General features: G+C 46.3%; 1 protein-coding gene across 1 annotated transcript in view; it reads left to right on the plus strand.

The window, feature by feature from the left end:
- Positions 1 to 19,546, plus strand: part of MTCH2 (mitochondrial carrier 2) — a 411,299-nt gene that overhangs the window by 148,563 nt on the left and 243,190 nt on the right. The window contains exon 9 of the mRNA XM_069623091.1: positions 12,286 to 12,379. Within this exon, the coding sequence (XP_069479192.1) occupies positions 12,286 to 12,379 (94 nt within the window). The remainder of the gene's footprint in view (positions 1 to 12,285; positions 12,380 to 19,546) is intronic.

A 19,546-nucleotide genomic window follows, 5' to 3' on the forward strand; every position in this document is an offset into this window, starting at 1 on the left:
CGCTCACGGCAAAGGCCTTGCGGGAACGCAAGAAGAAGCTGTCGTTAGGTCGGGTGTCTAAGCCCCGGAAGTCGAGGTCTGCGGGGCTTTCGACGGATGACTCGAGGGGCGACTCTCTGCATCATCGTCCGAAGCCCAGTTGGTCTCCTTCCAGGAGTCGGTCTCGCCACTCCTCCGCCTCTTCGAGGCATTCCCGGAAGCGCCGTCATCGGTCGCCTTCCCCGTCCACTTCCGAGGACTCCGCCCGTCGGCAGGTCGCTTAACCCTCCATGCAAGCGACACCGGAGGAATGGGCTTCCTTCGGGAAGCAGATGCTAGCGATTCTTGAATCGCAGGGCACCGGTCCGTCCGCGCCTCCGAGTGGGGTCGGTCGGCACCGGTCGAGAGACATCGCTCGTACGCCTTCGGGCTCAGGGTGGTCGGCACGGCTCGCGGGAGAGGTCCCGCTCGGACAAGGGTAGCCGTTCTCGCTATGCCTGTTCCAGGTCCCGGTCCTCGACGCGCTCGAGACCGCGTGATCCTGTGCCGTCTTCGAAGAAGACGTCGACGCCTGCGGCGCCGAGGTCGTCGACGATTTCTCTCGAGGCTCCGCCTCCGAGAGGGGGTCGTCGGCGCCTAGGTCGTCGAGAGACATGCTCGGAGCTCCGGCTTCGAGGCCTGTGTCGACGCTGTCGATGCTGCCGGCGCTGCAGCTGATGTCGACGCCGTTTCTGTCGACGATGGCGCCGACTTGTTCGGCGCCCTCAATGCCTTTTGAGGCGGTGGTGTTGGAGGGGCCCCATGGCACTGCTCTGGCTAAGGTCAGGCACTGCTTTGGTCCCCAGATGTCTTCCTCTCCCCGCCTGGAGTACATTTCAGAGGGTGATGAAGGCTCTGATGACAGCTTGGTTCCGGTTACGGTACCAGATGAGCTTATCTCGGGCCATAGCCAGTTTGATTACCTGAGGCAGTCACTGCATGATGCCAGTGGACTGGGCACCTCTCCGGAGGTGGAGTTTCGTAGGCCGCAGCCTGGCACTCATGCCGATTCTTCATATCGGCGCCTTGTGTCTCGGGTCACCGAGTACTTGGGTTGGTCGGCTCCCCCAGGGGAGTTCGTTCAGGATGATCTCACGGACATCCTTGATCTTGGTCCCCCCACTGACCCGGTTTTGCCGTTTCATATGGCTCTGCAGAGAAGGGTGGCGGCAGCTTGGACTGCTCCGGAGGGGTCTCCCGGCAGTGGGCAAGTCTTTGTCGCGAAAATACCGTCCAGCCAGTAACTCCATATGTGCCTTGTCTCGTTTCACACACACTCTGTGGAACTGTTTTGCATTGGCGGCTGAACGTATTCCCGAAGGGGACAAACGGGATGGTTTCCTTGCTATGGTTCAGGATGGCAAGAATGCCATGTGTGAGGCCGGTCAGTCGGGTTTGGATATGGCAGATTGTGTCAGCCGGTCCATGGCGGCGAGCACCGTAATACGCAGGTTTGCGTGGTTGCGGAAGTCTGGGTTCGCTCCTGATGTGCAGTCCCCGCTCCTCAACATGCCCTTTAATGGTGAACATCTTTTTGGCAGCAAGGCTGACGAGAGCCTTGAGAGGTTGCAGACATCCAAAGCTGCAGTTCGCCAACCTCTGCCTTTTGGTCCTAGGGGACAGCAATGGTGGGGAGGTTCCTTTCGCTATTACTCGTCCTTCAGTAAAGTGAGGGGAGCTAGCAGCAAAGAGGCCACCGTTAGAGTGCCAGAGGTGGAAACAAGGGTACTCGAGGTGCCAAGGCCGCTCGGGCAGTTACCTCTTTGCCCTCAGGCAACGCCGCAGCCGCTACCACTCAGTCATGAGGCCAGGTCCCATGGTTCGCCGGTTGGGGGAAGGCGGGCGCAGCATCTTGTAGAGTGGCGAACCATTACTTCAGATGTGTGGGTTCTGGAGATCATAACCCACGGCTACTGTCTTCCTTTTCGGCAGAGGCCTCACGACAATCCATCCGGATCCGCTCCTTGCACAGGAAATTCAAGAATTCAAGCCCTGATGGAGAAAGGCGCCATAGAACTGGTGCCTGTAGCAGAGAGGAACAAGGGATGGTATTCCCCTTAATTTTTGATTTTGAAGAAAGACGGGGGATTGAGACCCATCATGGACTTGCGCGGTTTGAACAAACTCCTCAGGAAGGACAAGTTCAAGATGGTTACTCTCTCTCTCAAGTCCTCCAGGCCCTTGAACTTGAGGACTGGTTGGTGCCTCTCGACCTCAAGGATGCTTACTTCCATGTGCCGATCCATCCCAAGCACAAGAAGTACCTGAGGTTCGCGGTTGGCGACTCGCACTTTCAGTTTCGGGTCCTGCCGTTCGGATTGACCTCCGCCCCGAGGGTTTTCACCAAGCTCATGGTGGTGGTGGCAGCGCATCTCAGGAAAGGGGGGATTCACGTCTACCCCTACCTGGACGATTGGTTGATCAGGGGGAGCTCTCCCGAGCAAGTCCTGGATCATCTGTCCGTCACCTGCCACTCCCTTCACAAGCTGGGCTTCTCCCTCAGGCTAAGACGTAGTGCGAATGCTATTAAATGGCTTCAACATAAATTCGCAAGTCAATGCAACGCAAATATTGATGCTACTGACTATGAACCATCGCTAGCTGAATACCAATCCCGACAAAGTGGGTTTAAGCCTGACCACCTTAAGAATAAACATCCTTTTAGTCTGAAGGTATCTGTAGAGAAAAAGGCCATGGTGAAGGAGATCAGAGCTTTAAAGAAAAGATCGACAACTGAGAGTAAATTGGCAATTAGACAATGCCGCCAAAGATATTAAAACTGGCTAATATCATTCAAGTTAATTCAAGAACAAGAAAGAGCAGAAGTAATGCTCAAAACTATTTTCCAATATGACAGTAGAGATACCTGGAAGATAATAAACGAGGGATCTTTGTCACAGAATGCGTTAATGACTACGAATGTAAGCGCAGAAGTCTGGACTGAACATTACTCATCAGTCTTCATGAGGGGGTCACATATAGAAACAACCAACAAAGTTAAACGACTTTACTCGTGGGACGCCTTAATGTGTAGAGGACATACTATCAGCAATTGGAAAATTGAAGACCTCTGGCGCTGTTGAACCGGACAGTCTCTCTAACATGCTCAAAAAACATCCTGACCAATGGGCTTTGTTTATAAATGCGCTCTACAGCCACATCTTTAGAACGCCAAAAATTCCATCTTCCTGGCAATCAGCGGTAGTTGTGCCTATTTTTAAGAAGGGTATTCGATCAGATCCAAACAACTATTGGCCGATTGCCCTCCTTGATGTCATCGGAAAGATGTTCACCTCCATGCTGCAACAAAGATTGCCAAAAAGGGCTGAGGCCAATGAGGTTCTAGACGATCGGCAAACCGGCTTTACAAAAGGAGTCGCGTGGAAGCCAGCCTGATGATACTAAACCTTGTTGATCTTGATGCAATCCAAAAAAAGAAAAATCTGTTCCTGGCATTTATAGACCTTCGCCAGGCCTTTGACTGTGTCAGTAGAGAAATGCTATGGTCTAAGCTTCATACTCTTCATGGCAGATCTGCACTCAGCCTTTGTAAAGTGCAATGCTTTTCCACCAAAGGTTAAAGACCTGCAACTGAATGCCCAGAAATCGAAAGTCATGTGCTTTGGAACAAACCTGGGGAAAAGAGGGAAGCACTTTAATTGGTTTGCAGGAGATGAGTGACTAGAGACAATAACATGGGTTCGGTATCTGGGAATCCTGTTCAACAGGTCAATTCGAGAGGAAAATTGGATCACTGACTTGAAAAACAGACTAAGAAACCTTGCATTGCAAGGGATGAAATTGAATGCAGAGTTTGGAAAATGTACTATGAACCCAGTCCTAATGTTTTACTGCCAAAATGTTCTGGCGACCATAACATTTGGGAGCGAAGCAAAAATAAACATTGCTGGTTTTGTTTGGGAGAGACTAGAGGGTCAATTTTGGTGTCAAGTTCTTTTGTCTCCTACGCGGTTTGTCAGTTGATTGTATACGCTATGAGCTGGGGCTACAATCTATGGCAGCGACGGTTCTCTGGAAATCCATATCCATGTGGAGGAAAATGCATCTACCAACCCCAAGCTCTGCTTACAAGATCTTTGACCATACGGCAATATCAACTTCCCCATATCTGTTGAAAGAATGGTCAGCGAAGATGGTAGAGAACTTGACTTCGGCAAATATTAGTGTTGACTCTTTTGACTAACCCATGTACAGCAAAGAAGAAACTGGGTCTGCGAGACTGGACTGCAACTGTGAATAAAAGGAATTCTCATAAACTTTCATTAAATCTAGGACCAGAGACTAGAGGTTTAAATATGCTGGTGAGATATCTGACCAAGTTTCCAAGTAGATACCACGGAGATCAGTTCCTACGGCTGCACCTAAACTTATACCCCACGAGAGAAATCCTGTTTGCCGGACTGACTGCCGAGATTCCACATAATCGATGTCGATTCTGTGAGCAGGTTATTGAAACACTGATCTATTTGGTCACGGAATGTTTGAACTTAAGAACACAGCGAAGTACGATCCTCTTGAAATCCGCCACTAAATATGGCGATATGGAGGCATGGTGGTGGAATATCCTGCCTGGTGGGAAGCTTCAGTTAACATTTGCAGTGATAGACTATCATGATTCTATTTTGATTCATTCTAAAGGATAAAGGAAGGAATAAGTTAATAACGATGAACTTGAAAATTGACTCTTGTCGAAATGAGGAGGCTGTTTAAGTGTTAATTGTGACTAGTAATATAAAGTTTGTAATAAACGAAAACATTTACTAATAAAAATAAAATAAAGAAATGTAAAAAAATGTATAACGCATTACAGCAGTGGTCTTCAAACTTTTTTGGCCTGGGTCCCCCTGAGTAAAATGTGGGCAGCCCGGGCCCCCCCAAAAATGCCACATGGACAGTATGTACAAATGGCTATGAACTACTGTGTGCCGTCACTGCACCCAACTCCCAGTATAGTCCCTGGGCTCCCCCACCTGCTCCCATCACAGTTGCTGGGCTCCCTCATCCTACTGCTACCCAGTCCCTGGGCTCTCCCCACCCCATCACAGACCCTGGGCTCCCCACTCCCAACACAGTCCGAGGGCCAGTGGGAGCAGGTGATTTTCTTTTTTTTTTTTTTTTTTTTTTTAAGAGGAGGGGCATAACTATTTCCCACAAAAATGCCATAGTGACCGAGCGCAGCGAGGGTGTCCGGACCAATCAACGGTGATTCGGGGGATTTGCCCCCACAAATCTTTTTTAAAATAAAGGGTTCAAATGCTGCATTTTATAGCATACTTAAAAACAAAAAAATTGATAAAAAGCCAAACAGTTTGCAATTGGTGCTGGGGATCCAAGGGGGAAAGCATGGTATTTTTGACTGGACATCTATGTTAGATATCCAGTAAAAAAAAATACCATCCCTGTCCCGTGGGCGCCTCAGGAGGAGAGCTGATTTGTAAAATGTTTTTGTTGTACAACCCTCCTTCCTCCTCTACCCCCCAGTTCATACCCATCACCATGCTCACTCATAACACAAGCATATACGCATCCATCCTCATATTTAAATAAAAAATAAATGAACATAAACTTACCTTCTGCAGGGGCCTGCGTGTGGATGCTGAAATGCCCCTCTCCAGGTTGCTCTGTCTGTATGTGCGAGGAGGTGCAGGAATTCCCCCTCGCACATACAGACATGCAGTGCCCCAGCCAGCATTTCCAATGAGCTGTGCAAAGCTGGCGAAGCAAAATGCCCACAGCCTTGCATTGCTCAGTGAGCATGTGCGGCTGGGGAACTGAACTGTGAAATGGAAACAGTGTTTCACTTTGACAGTTCAGCAAGCCCAGTAGCACTCACTCAGCTGGAAAAAGCAGCTGAAAGTGCTCAGTGTTTCACTGGACTGACTCCATAATGGGTGAGGGGGACACTGGGTGGATGCCCCCTCGCCCATTATGGATGAGCCGCCAGGCTCGGACTGGCCTATAGGGCAATGACTGTACCAGAAATGCAAAATGCTAGTGTAGGCCAGTCAAAATGGGCTACTTTTTTGGCCAATGCGGGCCAGTTTAATGAGTTACTTCACTATGCAGCTAGTAGTTTTGACCAATGTTGTTGAATAAATATTATTCAAATATCACAATTTGTTACATTTTAACAAAAAACACCCTCTTTTTCATTTGTGCCCGAGACCGTTTTATGGCCCAATCCAACCATGTGAGCCGCCCCTTCCCATCTTCCTCCAATCAAAAGATTTTTTATTTTTTTTACATTTCATGCTGGGCTCTTGAGCCTACCGGACCCCCAGCCTCCGTTGGGATACGGCCGCTCCCCCCTGTTGGGGCGACCCCACAGTTTGAAGACCTCTGCATTACAGTGATATTGTAATCATATTTATTGCAGTGTACTTGGGAACAATGCTATGTTACGCCTCTTCCTGTTTTGTCAAGGGTGAAAGGTTGTGTTCCATCGCTTCCTGTGATGTCACTTTGGGGTGGGGTCACATGACATCAGTAACTGTTATGTCATCAGGGGTCGTGTGATGTTACTTTCGCTACCCCTGGCATTTTGATGAAATGACGTCCCTGAGTGACACCCCCGTGATTGTCTACTTTTGGCGTAGCGTCCTCAATTACGTTATGACCCATTATCTCCCCAACTTGTTTTCCAGACAAAGTATTTTCAGGGGATGCTTCCATTAGGTCAAAGTCCCCTTCTAGTATAATCTGATCAAGTTGGAGTTCAAATAAATCTAAAGTGGCAGTCATTTACAAACGCTTATCAGTTCAATGTTGTGAGAGTCTATGGAGCTCAGTTTCGGAATGTGATATAGTAGCCTCAAAACATTACTGCGATTCACTGTAAAAGCATCAGCTAGATGTAGCACTCAATCCAACAGAATGCATTTAGAAAAACCTGCTTTTTTTTCTTCAAAGGCCAGAGGTGGTCATTTAACTTCCACATCACTTAGAGGTCCATCCCCTTTCTCATTTGGCGTGACCTATGCCTTGTGTTAGCAACATTTTTTGTTCTAATGTTATGAAGTTTTGGTCAAGTTTGGTTCTGGGAATCATTAGAGCTTCCTTGGGTTTCATGATCCCATTTCTTCTTGCCTTGGTTTCTAGGATTTGTATTTCTGGGGGAACTAGAGAACTGGGTGAACGAAACTAAAATCCTCTCCAAGTACCAAACAGGGTTTAGGAGGGGTCTCTCTATGGCTCTCAATGGATTGGCCATAAACATTTTGAGTGAAAATACAGGGCTCAAGGGAGAGCAGCAGCTTTATGGGGCCTGGGTCGACTTCTCAAAAGCATTCGACCAAGTAGACAGAAGTCGGCTTTGGTCAAAGCTAAGAGCGTGGGGTATTCCAAAGGGGATCTTGGCAATGCTGGTCGAAATCCACAAGGACGCAACAGTCAGAGTACGGCTAGATGAGGAGGGACATCTATCCGAGCCTAATAGGGTGGAGCGAGGAGTCCGCCAGGGTTGCCTGGGGGCACCCGTCTTCTTCAACCTATATGTAGCGGATGCAGGTGATTGGCTGAAATTGTCGGCGTTGGCAAGCCCAGCGATTAATGGAGCTAAGATCCATTGGCTGGCCTACGCTGAAAATGTGGTGCTGTTGGATAGGACTGCGGTGGGACTGCAGCATCTTTTGAACAGACACAATAGCAATGTAAAGGAAAATGGACTTGCACTCAATCCAAAAACGTCTAAAATATTAGTCTTCAAACACAGGAATAAAAGGGTCATCTATCCCCAGTGGGTGATGGGAGGTCAGCCTACTATAAGAGTTGAAGAGTTGGTCTATTTGGGCTATAAAGTCTATGCTTCTCCAGCAATTTGTAAAGTGGAGCAAGACGTCCACAGTAAAATCATGCAGTTAATTCCTCAGATGAGAAAAATATTAGTGATATATTGTAGATTCTCAATCCTCCCGCTAATCAAATATTATCAAGTGAAAGTCATTCCTGTTGTCTTGTATGGGCTGGAAGCAAAGCCCTGTAAGAGGATTCAATTCAACACTACAGCTAAGTCAATGCCTAGTCTGGGATACTGAATGGAAACCCTTATTGATATATCTTTATGTCCAGTTCATGCGTTCTGGATGACTACCCCTATATAACACCCCTCTCTTGGAATCCCCCTGACCCCACTGAGCCAAGAAGTAGTTCTGTTTTGCAAGTTAAAAGGTTTATTTGATAATTTAAACAATAGATATAGATCACACTTTATAATAAATTAATAATTGAATATCACACTTAATCTGATATGATAAAGATTAACAACGGAGAATCTGGCACTAACACGCTTCTCTATAATCAATAAGGAGTTGACATGAAATGGATAAGGTAGCACAGTGGTAAATAGGTACAGAAGTATAATGTGGTAGAGAATGCTTTATAGAGTTCAAATGGATGGAATGTTGAATGAATGAAATGCAGTATAGAAAATACTCAATATGATTTCAACAAAACAATGTAATCACTTTTCTCTGGCAATCCCCCCCCCCCCCCTTTGATGCAATGCAAGGAAATGGAAGGAAGCACACAGTTCTCAGAAATGCAATCAACTGTAATTCAGTTCACCCCAGCAAGCTTACACTACAGAAAACAGATAGGAGTTTTGAAAACACAGGCCCAAATGCTTTGATATGTGCTAGCAATGGATGAGAAATATGTTGGAAATGCTTTTAATTCCCTTTCAGAGGTTCAGGTTGAGTGGTATCTAGTTAATATTAGCTCAGGCTCACTCTTGCAATGATTCAGGGATAGTCAGCAGGTTAAACGAATTTCTGGCAAATGGAAGGCAAGCAGCAGCAGTTTTTACATGTGAAGAAATTTGCAAATCGCGGTAAAATTCGCGAATGCGTGTTCCGCGATTGCGGTAAAACTATAAGGGGTAGGAATGTGGTTCTTGGTGCGATTCAACGCTAAGATTCTAAGCTTTCAAATGAAAGTTACTGCAAGTCTCTAGCACAAACGGTCGCGGAGATATGAGCGATTAAATAAAGGTCGTTTTTCAGATTTGAAATTTTAAAGTTCAAAAAGACAAGTGCAGCTTGCAACTAGAAAATGACAAGTGACAGCTTTACAAATGACAGGTGACAGTTAGGAGGCAGTTCTACTTAGATTAAATAGATTGAATTATATTATTTTAACTAAGAGATGTGTTCTGAGTTTTGCTGAGTACTCACAAGAGATTTTGAACCGGAAAGCGACTTGGTCACGGACTTCAGTCTGGTCCGGTCTCCTCGGGTTCCGCTCACAGCGCCTGGCCTCTGGAACTGCTCACAGCATCGGGGTCAGCACTCTGGATACAATGGCCTGGTCTCCCTCTCTGGGTACCGCACTGCTTCTGCATTCTGGAGATTGAGGGATTTGAAGTCTCTGTTTATCTTGGAGTCCAAGTGTTGGCTCTTTGAAGTTTGATGGAGGTAAGTATGGATTTTTCCGGCAGAGCTTCCAGCGGCAGATGGATTTGAAAAGTCCCTATCTGTCCTGTCTGTCTGCTTTTATGTGTTTAGAATGTGGGTGTGTTCTAGCATCACTGACCCTACCTCTCTCTCAGCTTCTAATTGGTCAAACTTCCATTTCTCATTTGATTGGGGAAGGAAGTGTGTGTCATTTTATGGCTTGCAGATAGGACACTCCCCTGTCAGATTGCACATATTCTATATTTGATAACAAAAGACATATTTCACAGTTACACAGTTGCTTGAAATTACATATACATGGTGTGGCTGAATTTAGCCATGTCTCTGTCCAAATCTGTTGTTTCTAAGAGCTTGCATTCAGAAATGGCACATAATTGACTTTTTAACTGATTTTTCAATTTCTGACATTGACCCAACTTTACATACATGTGCGCAGGGAGTATGGACATTAACTGATGAAGTTTCAGATTTTTAACATGCATACATTTAGAGTAATATCCACTTTTCTGCTGACACCCCCCTGAACATACCACCGGTTCTAAAAACCTCTTAAACTGTGGGCAGAAAAATCACAAGAATTATGGTATAATTTATAAAATTTTCACATGTCCGCTCTATGAATGATCCATCTTTTTAAAGTTATGTTCTGGCTCCAAAGGGGTGTAGTTTCCCAGGTCACATGGTGGAAATACTGGTTTATCCAGTTCTGCCAAGCCAGCTTGCTCTCACAGGCAGTGCCCCTCCCAGCTTCTGCCAAGAGGAAGCTACATTTTACGACCGCTGTAATAAAACCTTTGCCTGAGTCAAGACAGGCTTTGTTCAGAGCTCCTGTAGAGCACATGTAATTCAATTATCAGATAGATGGCATATCCTTAGTGTGAGCAGCAAAAGGGCAGCTAGGCCTGGGAACACAGCTGTGACTCAAGTTTCACTCCTGATGGGGGTAGTTGCCAGGCAGAATCAAGTTCCTTAAGCCAGACTTTCAGCTAACTGTCATGTTTTTTTGTTGCTTTTTAAATTAACTTGCAATTTTACACATGCAGCTAGAATGCTGATTCTAAGTGCAAAACTATGACATTTCAACAGTTACAAAGGCATGTGACACCAAACATAGGTCACTCATTTAATCTAAACATTTTCGATTTTAGTGTCTTTAAATCCAGTGCAACTTAAACTGCTGACTCCATAGCTCAGCCAGTTTTGTTATAAGCATTGTTCTGGGCTCTTCATTTCCCAGATTTTGTAGGCACACAAAACTCCATTCTACCAAATGTCTGCTGGTGTCCAGTGAGTTTTTTGCACATATTGCAATGTTTGAAATAGGCATTTTGGCTTGCCTTCAGAGAAACACAGGGTGGTTTTAAAACGCCGGCTTTTGGATAGTGGTGAGTACTGGTACTGCACCCATTTTTGGGATTTAAGAATGAATTCCCCACAATTCTAGGTTGCATTTGGCAATCAGCATTGCCATTCCCAATGGTTTCAGACTACTGTGCGGGTAGTCCAATGGTGGTTTTAAAGCGCTTTGAAGCTAACCGGCGCTACGGTTTTTCCTTTGGCAACCCATTTCCCTCATGGCAACCCGGCCTTTCATTCTCGCACTGGTGGGTGGCAAGTGAGGCAACCATTTTGGTGGGCGCACAAACTGCGCAGCTTTCCTGGATTTCGGCGCACATGTGGGTTTTCCGCCATCTTGAATTTTCTAAGCCCACAGCACCAAATGTTGTGGCATGATAGCTTAAACGTGGGTCAGGACACCCAACAGCCCCTTATGTGGAACGTTAATTGGCAAAGATGGGAGGGTCTCATTTGGAAGAATGTCCTCGGACTCCCAATGAGTCTACCCATGTCAAGTCTTAGATTTGAATTGGGCTTGCGATCATTAAAAGCTCAAGCAGGTTGGAAGCTGATCTCCCTCTTCCGGCTTATTATGACGGCAAAGTAGGGTACGCTATATGCAGATATTCAAGCCCACCTTGTGAATAGTAGATCTAAAATGTTAACAAATCTGAGTAGCTGGGCTCAGGAAGGGCTATCAAAAGTAGATATGGTTGTTGATATGATATGTTGCAATCTCGCTGGAAGGGAGGACGCTCTGCTCCAGATCCCGTTAGACCAATCGATCTCTTTGCCTACCTGCTGCGGGACTAAGCAGTAGTGTTGTGGCTGAGATGAAGGCGTCTCCTGTAGCGATCTTAACGGTGTAGTCTTGTTCTCCTTTTGTTCACACATACCTATAATGTGTTTATCTTTTCTGTTTGTATGTTATGAATGAATAAAGGGCCTATAATGCACCATTTTTCTTAAACCTATCACAAAAGGTGTTGCGTGTAATTCTGTGCCTATCTGAGTCCAATGATTACTTTTGCAAGGGTCTGGAGAACACAAGTACGGGATCTCCAAAAGTGACCACGCTGAAGCAAAACAGCCTGGGATGCCTGACGCAAACACGGGCAAACAAATAGTGGAGCTGCTCACAGGGTAAAACCCTTCTCACAAAATCTAATTTTAATTATTGTAGAAATGCATGTATGTCATGCATTGAGTGGCCATGGAGCATAGCACGCAAGTTTATATAGATTTTCTTGTGAATGGATAAAAATCATGTAGGCCAAATTCTGACGGTTTTCATATATCTGTCACTGTATCCTTTGGTGAAGGTTTTACTTATGACAGAATGTTAGCCTTTGTTCAGTTCTGATTTGAAGGCTTGTTCACTGTCTTATATAAATGTTCCAAGCTGCATATTTACATTTTCAGTCATTGCCTCTTGTGTGGGTGTTATTGAATATTTTTATTTTGCTCATTCGTTGAGATCTTTCCTTTTTTCCTCCAGGGGCCTTATACCCCGTCTCCTTGGTGACATCATTTCCTTGTGGCTGTGTAATATGCTGGCCTACCTCATCAATACCTACGCACTGGATAATGGGGTAAGATGTGAGCTTCTCTGCGCCTGTCTTAGACATTGAGTGTTTGCGTATAACACTTTGTGTCTGAACCACTGCACAATTGTTGGACTGAGATATTGATGTGGCAATTTGTGAATAGTTCCATCTCCCTCTTGGCATATGTGTAACTCTGAATGGTTAAGAACCCTACCTGGTTCGTTAGGTATCTGATTGTCTGATGTCTTCAGTATGCTGATTTTAGGGTAGAACCTTTGAGGGGTTCTGGCCACAACAATGGGAGTTGTCAATGCCTGAGAGCCTCTAACCTTTCCAATTTGTGTCATTGATCTTGGGTGCACACCTCTCTTGGTGGGCATGGTTTTTTGTTGTGGAAAATCTTGTATATATTCAAATATTGATAACCCTTCATTCTAGTAAGTTGATTTTTGTAAATGGCATCTCGTTTTGTCTGAATGTTTTTCCGGCACTGCCTGTACATGTCTAAAATGATTTTGCAATGTTAAGCCTGGCATGCCAGATAAATTAATAGCATCTTCAAATCGTTTTTTCCCCCCAACGTTGGGTTCTGTTACTGTGCTGGGGGCAGTGCGGAAACCAAAAAACATTTACTTGAGACATAATCCTTCCCATTCTACATCGCGTCTCTCCATACTCTTTGCAGTTCCCTCTCACCGGGGCTGGACTTGGAACCATTTTTGGTAACACAAAACAATCCCTCAATTTCATATGCACCCGTGCGCGCAGCTGCATTAGCCAATGTGACTGTGCATCTCCAGGCACTGCCCCTGTCCACGGCCGGTCCCGAGTTGAGGCATTCCCCTGCTTGCTGCACAGGTTAGAGGCCTGGGCGTTGAGCCACGCCACCCTTCTACTCTGTCGATCCTTGATGGTGTGTTTCGAGAATCCAAGGCAAATCTCGCAAAGCGCTAATTTGTGATCCGAATGGAGACAGTAGAGGCACTAGAAGTGATGTCCTCCACAACCACGTTCCCTAGTCCACAGCTGGAGCAGAGCGTGAAGAGAGAACATCCATCCTTCTCTGACATGGTCCGGCATGCAGTGTAGACCCGATGGCCTTATGGAATCTTCTATGAAAACGCAATGATTCTTGCCCTTGTGTGGTCGACGAAAGACGGAGACTGATATGCTTGCCGGTCGAATGCATGAAAGAGCACACAGGCTCTATTTGACAAAATGTTGACATTTTAACGGTAAAACTGGAAAATGCAGAAAAATTCTACGGAGCAATACACAAGGACTCTCAACATTTGAACGTGCGGTAAAAATCTGAAGATTGCTGCCAGAGGAAAGTGCTTAGGGAGAGGGCAGTCATTGGCTGGCAGCTGTATGACCCAGAACTCAGTGATTGGTTTATAGGAGAAAGACAGTTTGTAAGTGAAAGTGAAACTTTTTCCTTTTACCGAGGATTCCAGCCTTGACTGGGAATATTCATGAGCATGTGAATCCATGCCAGATCCATGCTGAAGAACACCATTTACAGGTAAGTAACTTGTTCCTTATACAAGGCAAGTAAGACCCTTTGGTGTAATGTACACTTACAGTTGTTTTTCAGCTCAGTGTAACAGTCTAAGGGAAGCAAGAACTCTTTATACTAGGTTAGGATTGCACCAGGCAGACCAAGGTCAGCTACACCTACAGAACACTTTTTAAGAATGGCACACAGCTATTCTAGGCAGGTAAAATCTAATGTTGAAATATACTATTACAGTTGGTTCTCAGGTCATTAGGACAAAGACTAAGGTAAGCAATCACTTTCTAACTTTGGAGTGTTGGCCTTACTGCTACTGTGCTCCAGCTGCCTTTTCTGAGTCTGCTGCCTTCTGTGGCTGCTGCTTAAAGGAGGAGTTACCCCCTTACACTTGTAGAAATGAAGACAAGTACTCCCACCCAAAGCCCCTCCCCCATGCTGGCTTTATGTTGGGAGCCAGAATGTGAAACGCGTGCATTGCCAGTAAAAATACCAATACCGAAGAGAATCCTGGAAGTAAGATTTCCATTGAGAAAGCCATTCATGCATACACGACAATATGATGGCCATTTGAAAACTGAGCAAAAGGGAAGACTGGTGACGTCGTGAAGAGCAGAATTGACGCACCCAGAAGAGATGCAGAGACAAGAGAACATAAAGATTCTATAAGCTCTAAAGAGGAGGTGTTAAAGATGAGCAACATTTCGGGCTCGAAATGAAGATGTTCATGCTACGGAAATAATAAAGAAGTTATCAAGTCATTTTACAAGTGTACAGTCGCAGAAACGCCAGTAAACAAAGTATTCTTTAAGGCTGGCTATGTAGTGAAAAGATTGCGGCGGTGCACCAATGTATCATAGGCCAACATGTAGTGGAAGCTGCAGAGTATTACAGTTGTTGTTTTCGAAATTCAAAAAGGGACATCGACAGGGCGTGCCAGCAATACTATCCCTAGTGTGACGTCCACTGTACCCATTGTCCTATACGCGTCGAGGTTCCTCAGTTTGTAATTTTTCTGACATGAGGTAGCATGAAGTGTAGCGTGAGTACAAGTCTATCCAAGCAGATATGTGTCCGACAAGCTCATAAGCATCCATGCGCCTTCTGTCCATGGGGAGGTAGGGTAGGCGCATGTGAATGTAAGCAGATTCAAGCATCAGAAATGCGATAACGGTGTGTAATGTATCCCTTATGAGGCTTGTGGAATCTGCTTAGATCACGTGCTGTGCATAGATTAGCGAGCAGTGTCGGGAGAAGGCGGTGGGTTGTTTGAAGGTTCATGGGCAAAGAGATGTCTTAGAACCGCTTGTCCCACCTGTGGATCTGTCTTGGAATGTGTGTAAAAGCAGTAGTGCTGAGTGAAGTGTGAACTGAGTTCATTGTAGCTGTTTTGCAAATGCTGTCTAAGGGGACATTTGCAATAAATGCCAAAGTAGCTCCTGTGCTCCTTGTGGGGTGAGCTCTTGGCGTGTAAGGCACTGTTTTGTTTGACAGGGAATAGCACAGTTGTATGCATCTGACTATCAATCTGGAGATGGCATTCTTGAAAATGCAATCCCCTTCTCTGCCTGGGTCTACGGAGACAAACAGTTGGTCTGTTTTTCTTAGCGGTCTGGTCTTGTTTACATAGTAAGTGACTACCCTCCTTACATCTAGTGTGTGGAGTTTTACCTCAGCTGAGCTTTTTGGGTTCTGGAAGAAAGCCGGAAGCTCTATGGACTGGTTCACATGAAATGTTGATATGAATTTAGGAGAGAATCTAGGATGAGTACGTAAAACCAGTTTGTCCTTAAGTATGACAAAGAAAGGATCCTGCACTGACAATGCAGGATCCTTGACTTGACTTGTGTTTGACTTGACTTGTGCATCGGCTCGAAAGGGGGTCCCGTGAGCTTAGCGAGTACTACATTTAGATCCCATCCTGGCGGCGGGTTCGAAATTGGAGGGTGGAGTCTCTTTACTCCCTCCATGAATGCCATGATGACTGGCACCTTCCACCACAATACTTTATTATGGGAGGTGGTGTAAGCCGACAAGGCTGCCAGATGGACTTTTATAGAGTTGAAAACTAACCCTGAGTCTAGCAAGTGGAGCATATAATTTAGAATGTCGGATGGGGTAAATTCTATGGGGTTAAATTTGTTTAGACTGGCACCAAATTACAAATCTCCTCCACTTGTCGAAATAACAGTGTCTAGTGTTAGGCTTTCGTGCCTCCTTAAGGATATCCATACACCTCTGTGGTAGGTTGAGATGTCCGAACTCTGACCTCAGGAGCCACGCTGCCAAGTTCATTGAGTGTGGTTGAGGATGCACTGTTAATCACCTGTGCTGAGTGAGTAAGTTGGTCGGCACGGTAGCTTGATGGGATCGCACATCGCCAGTTTGCCAGATGTGGACCATGGTTGTCTTGCCCGCATGGGAGCAACTAGGATGAGTGTCACTTGTTCCTTGTGGATCTTTTTCACTACCTTGTTCAGGAGAGGAGTCAGGAGGTGAGTGGTCTGGGGGGAGGGGCGGGTGTAAGCAAAGTCTGCTAGAGAGTTGAGTTCCCGTGGAACGTGCTGTGATGATCGGAATATTTTCCGTTTGAGTGCCCATGCGCAGCATGTGAATCTAAGCAGATACAAGCATCAGAAATACGATTTCGGTGAGTAATGTGTATCCCATCTGAGGCTTGTGGAATCTGCTTAGATCACATGCTGTGCATAGGCTGAGATCTAGTGGAAGCTGCAGAGTATTACAGTTGTTGTTTTCGAAGTTTGAAAAGGCAGGTCCACAGGGTGTGCCAATAATACTATCCCTAGTGTGACGTCCACTGTACCCATGGTCCTTCATGCATCGAGGTCCCCCAGATTGTTTTTTTCCGCCATCGTAGACGGACGCAAAATAGCAGCATTCAGATTTCGGCATAACGCCTTTGATTAATCAATTAGTTACTCTTCCTATCCTTTATAACTTTCGCTCACCGACTATCGATAACATCCCGACAGCGGTGAAGACGAGTGTCGAATAAGACTCCCATCGGATCCTTTCGGCCTTGGAGGGCCGCTTCGGCCCACACAGTAGGGAGAGAGGGGGGAGGACATTGGAAAATGTATTTACACCTTTTCATACATTATCTTCGCCTGGTTGCCATTTAAGTTAATTATCGATAGAACCCCTTTCAAGTTCTGCCCAAGTGACAACAAAAAAATTCCGACAAGCACTTGGTGTGCAACTTTTGTCTCCCACGGGATCACGTTGAAGGGAACTGTTGAGCCTGTAAGCTCCTTTAACCTCTTTTAACAAAGCGCTGGGCCCACCACGCTATACAGGCAGAGGCCACCATGGATGTGGAGGGGACCTGCAGCGATGGCAGCAACGCTGCATTTTCAGACGGCGAAGGCGAAACCAGACAGGCCGGCGGTCCTGTTACCGATACGACCCCCGGCTGCATCGGCTCTCACACTGCCCCTACCACTAAGCACACAGCCAATGGCCGTGACTGGATGCGTTTGTCTACCAAGGGCCTACACACGACGTCTGTGGAGAGGTCCACAGAATCCATTCCTGGGCACTCGAGGTCCCGATCACTGCATGACAGGCCTGGCTGTCGAAAGACAGCACAGACGTCATGCCTAAATCCGTTGAACTGGATGGTCTCCAGCCAGCCCTCTGACTGGGGATCTCCGAACAGCCCTTTAAGATGAGCAGCAGTACCCTCGAGATAGATGGGGATGCAGATTCATACTCGTGCATCAAATAACTATGCCAACTCAATAGTTTGGCAAAGGGAGTCAGTTTAATGACTTAAGTACATAAAACGGGGAGTACAATGAACATCAGCAACTGCTCGAGCTTCTCTCTCTTCTAACTCCACTTATTTTCAGAAAAAACTGTTATTATAACAAAAACTCGTCATCATTGACGGGCAATCTTAAAAACCTAACATGCAACGTGATTGGTTATAGGAAGGTAACTTTTTCATAGGTACTATATCTGTATGTGGTAACGAGGTGAAGGGATTGGATAATCAATGTCAGGTGGGGCAACTAAGCTCTTCTTTCAAAATGGCCCTATGAATGTCACTAAAAGTACGATGTCCCATTGGCTCTACTCTCTATAGGAATAGGACCCTAGATTACACGTTCCACTATGATTGGGTTGGCATCAACCCAACTCATACTTTTCCACTTACATCTAGCAGCATGCAGAAAGACCAGCCAGGTGCAGGGAGTTTGTCTGCACCCCAGCTCAGCTTCCCTCCAATTATGTTACAATCAATCATCACCTCAGTGATCATGTGTCAATTACTGGTTTTTAGTTTGGCCTCGAGTCTGCTTCTTGGTCTGAGAACTTTTAAGGTGTATGGGCATGACAGATATCCATGCGTAGGTATGAAAATCTCACTCTTCCAGCCTGCCTTGTCACGTGACTAGGACACTGTGCAATCGGCCTCTTCTTCATGTATTGTCTTGTATTTGATTTAATTCTGACAGTCTTCTACCATCTGTGGCTTATCTTGACCTTTCTGAACAGGATACTCTGTTCTTGTCTCCTTAATTGTATCCACTGTCTGCCTTTTCCTTCCAGATACGGTCTTGGCTTCTTGGCATGGTTACCTTCAGCTGAGTTTCTCTCCATCTTAATTCTTGATTTGTTTGCTGCAACACTCTCCTCTTGAGACCTTTAGTAACCTTTGTTCAATTCTGCTTATGTGCGTAGTGGAATTATACTCCTTTATAAAGTGCTTTTGAGGTGTGTATATATATATATATTTCTGAGGCTTGTGGAATCTGCTTAGATCACATGCTGTGCATAGGCCGACATCTAGTGGAAGCTGCGGAGTATTACAGTTTGTTTTTCGAAAGTCGAAAATGGGCGTCGACACAGGCGTGCCAGTAATACTATCCCTAGTGTGACGTCCACTGTACCCAAGATCCCTCACGCGTGTAGGATCCTCAGATTGTTTTTTTCCGCCATACTGGTCGGAAGCATCTTGCGGAGTTCCCTGGCCTTAGCCATACTTTTGCTGTTATTATAATTTTAATTCTTATTCATTCCCTTCCCCACCCCAACGTCGACCCTCAACCTCGACGACGGCTGGAGAAGTCATCGACCGTCGACTGCTGCACGACGGATCTGGGCCTCGGTAGGCCGCTGGCCTCGGCCCGGGCCTAGTAGGCCGCTGGCCTCGGCCCTTACAAGTAGGGAGAGTGGGGGGTGGTACATACTCTTCACTCTTGATATATAGTTACATTTATATATATTCCTACACTTAGCAGCCCGCTGCCTTAAGGTGCGTATGGAGGGTACCCCTTTTCAATTCTGCCCCAAGTGCAATCGCAAATACCCTTGGGTCGACAGGCACGCCACGTGCAATCTCTGCTTGCCGAGGGATCACCCCGAAGCGAACTGCAGAGCGTGTAGTAGGTTTAAACCTAAGACACTTAAGGACCGTTCGACAAAGCGTTGGGCCCACCACGCCAGGCAGGAGGCCATGGCAGCGGAGGGCGCCTTCAGCGATGGCAGCGACGCCGTACTTTCGGACGGCGAGGGCATTACGGCGTCGAAAGACAGCCGACGAGCGCAGGTCCCCGACCTCGGAAGGTCGTCCGGCAAGGCGGCTATGGGGAAGACCCCCGGCGACGCAAGCGCTACACACCTAACACACACTAAACACACTAAGACCAACCGGACCTCGACGACGTCGACTT

The sequence above is a fragment of the Ambystoma mexicanum genome, chromosome 11 (assembly GCF_040938575.1).
Source record: "Ambystoma mexicanum isolate Mex_15411 chromosome 11, UKY_AmexF1_1, whole genome shotgun sequence".
Taxonomy (NCBI): Eukaryota; Metazoa; Chordata; class Amphibia; order Caudata; family Ambystomatidae; genus Ambystoma; species Ambystoma mexicanum.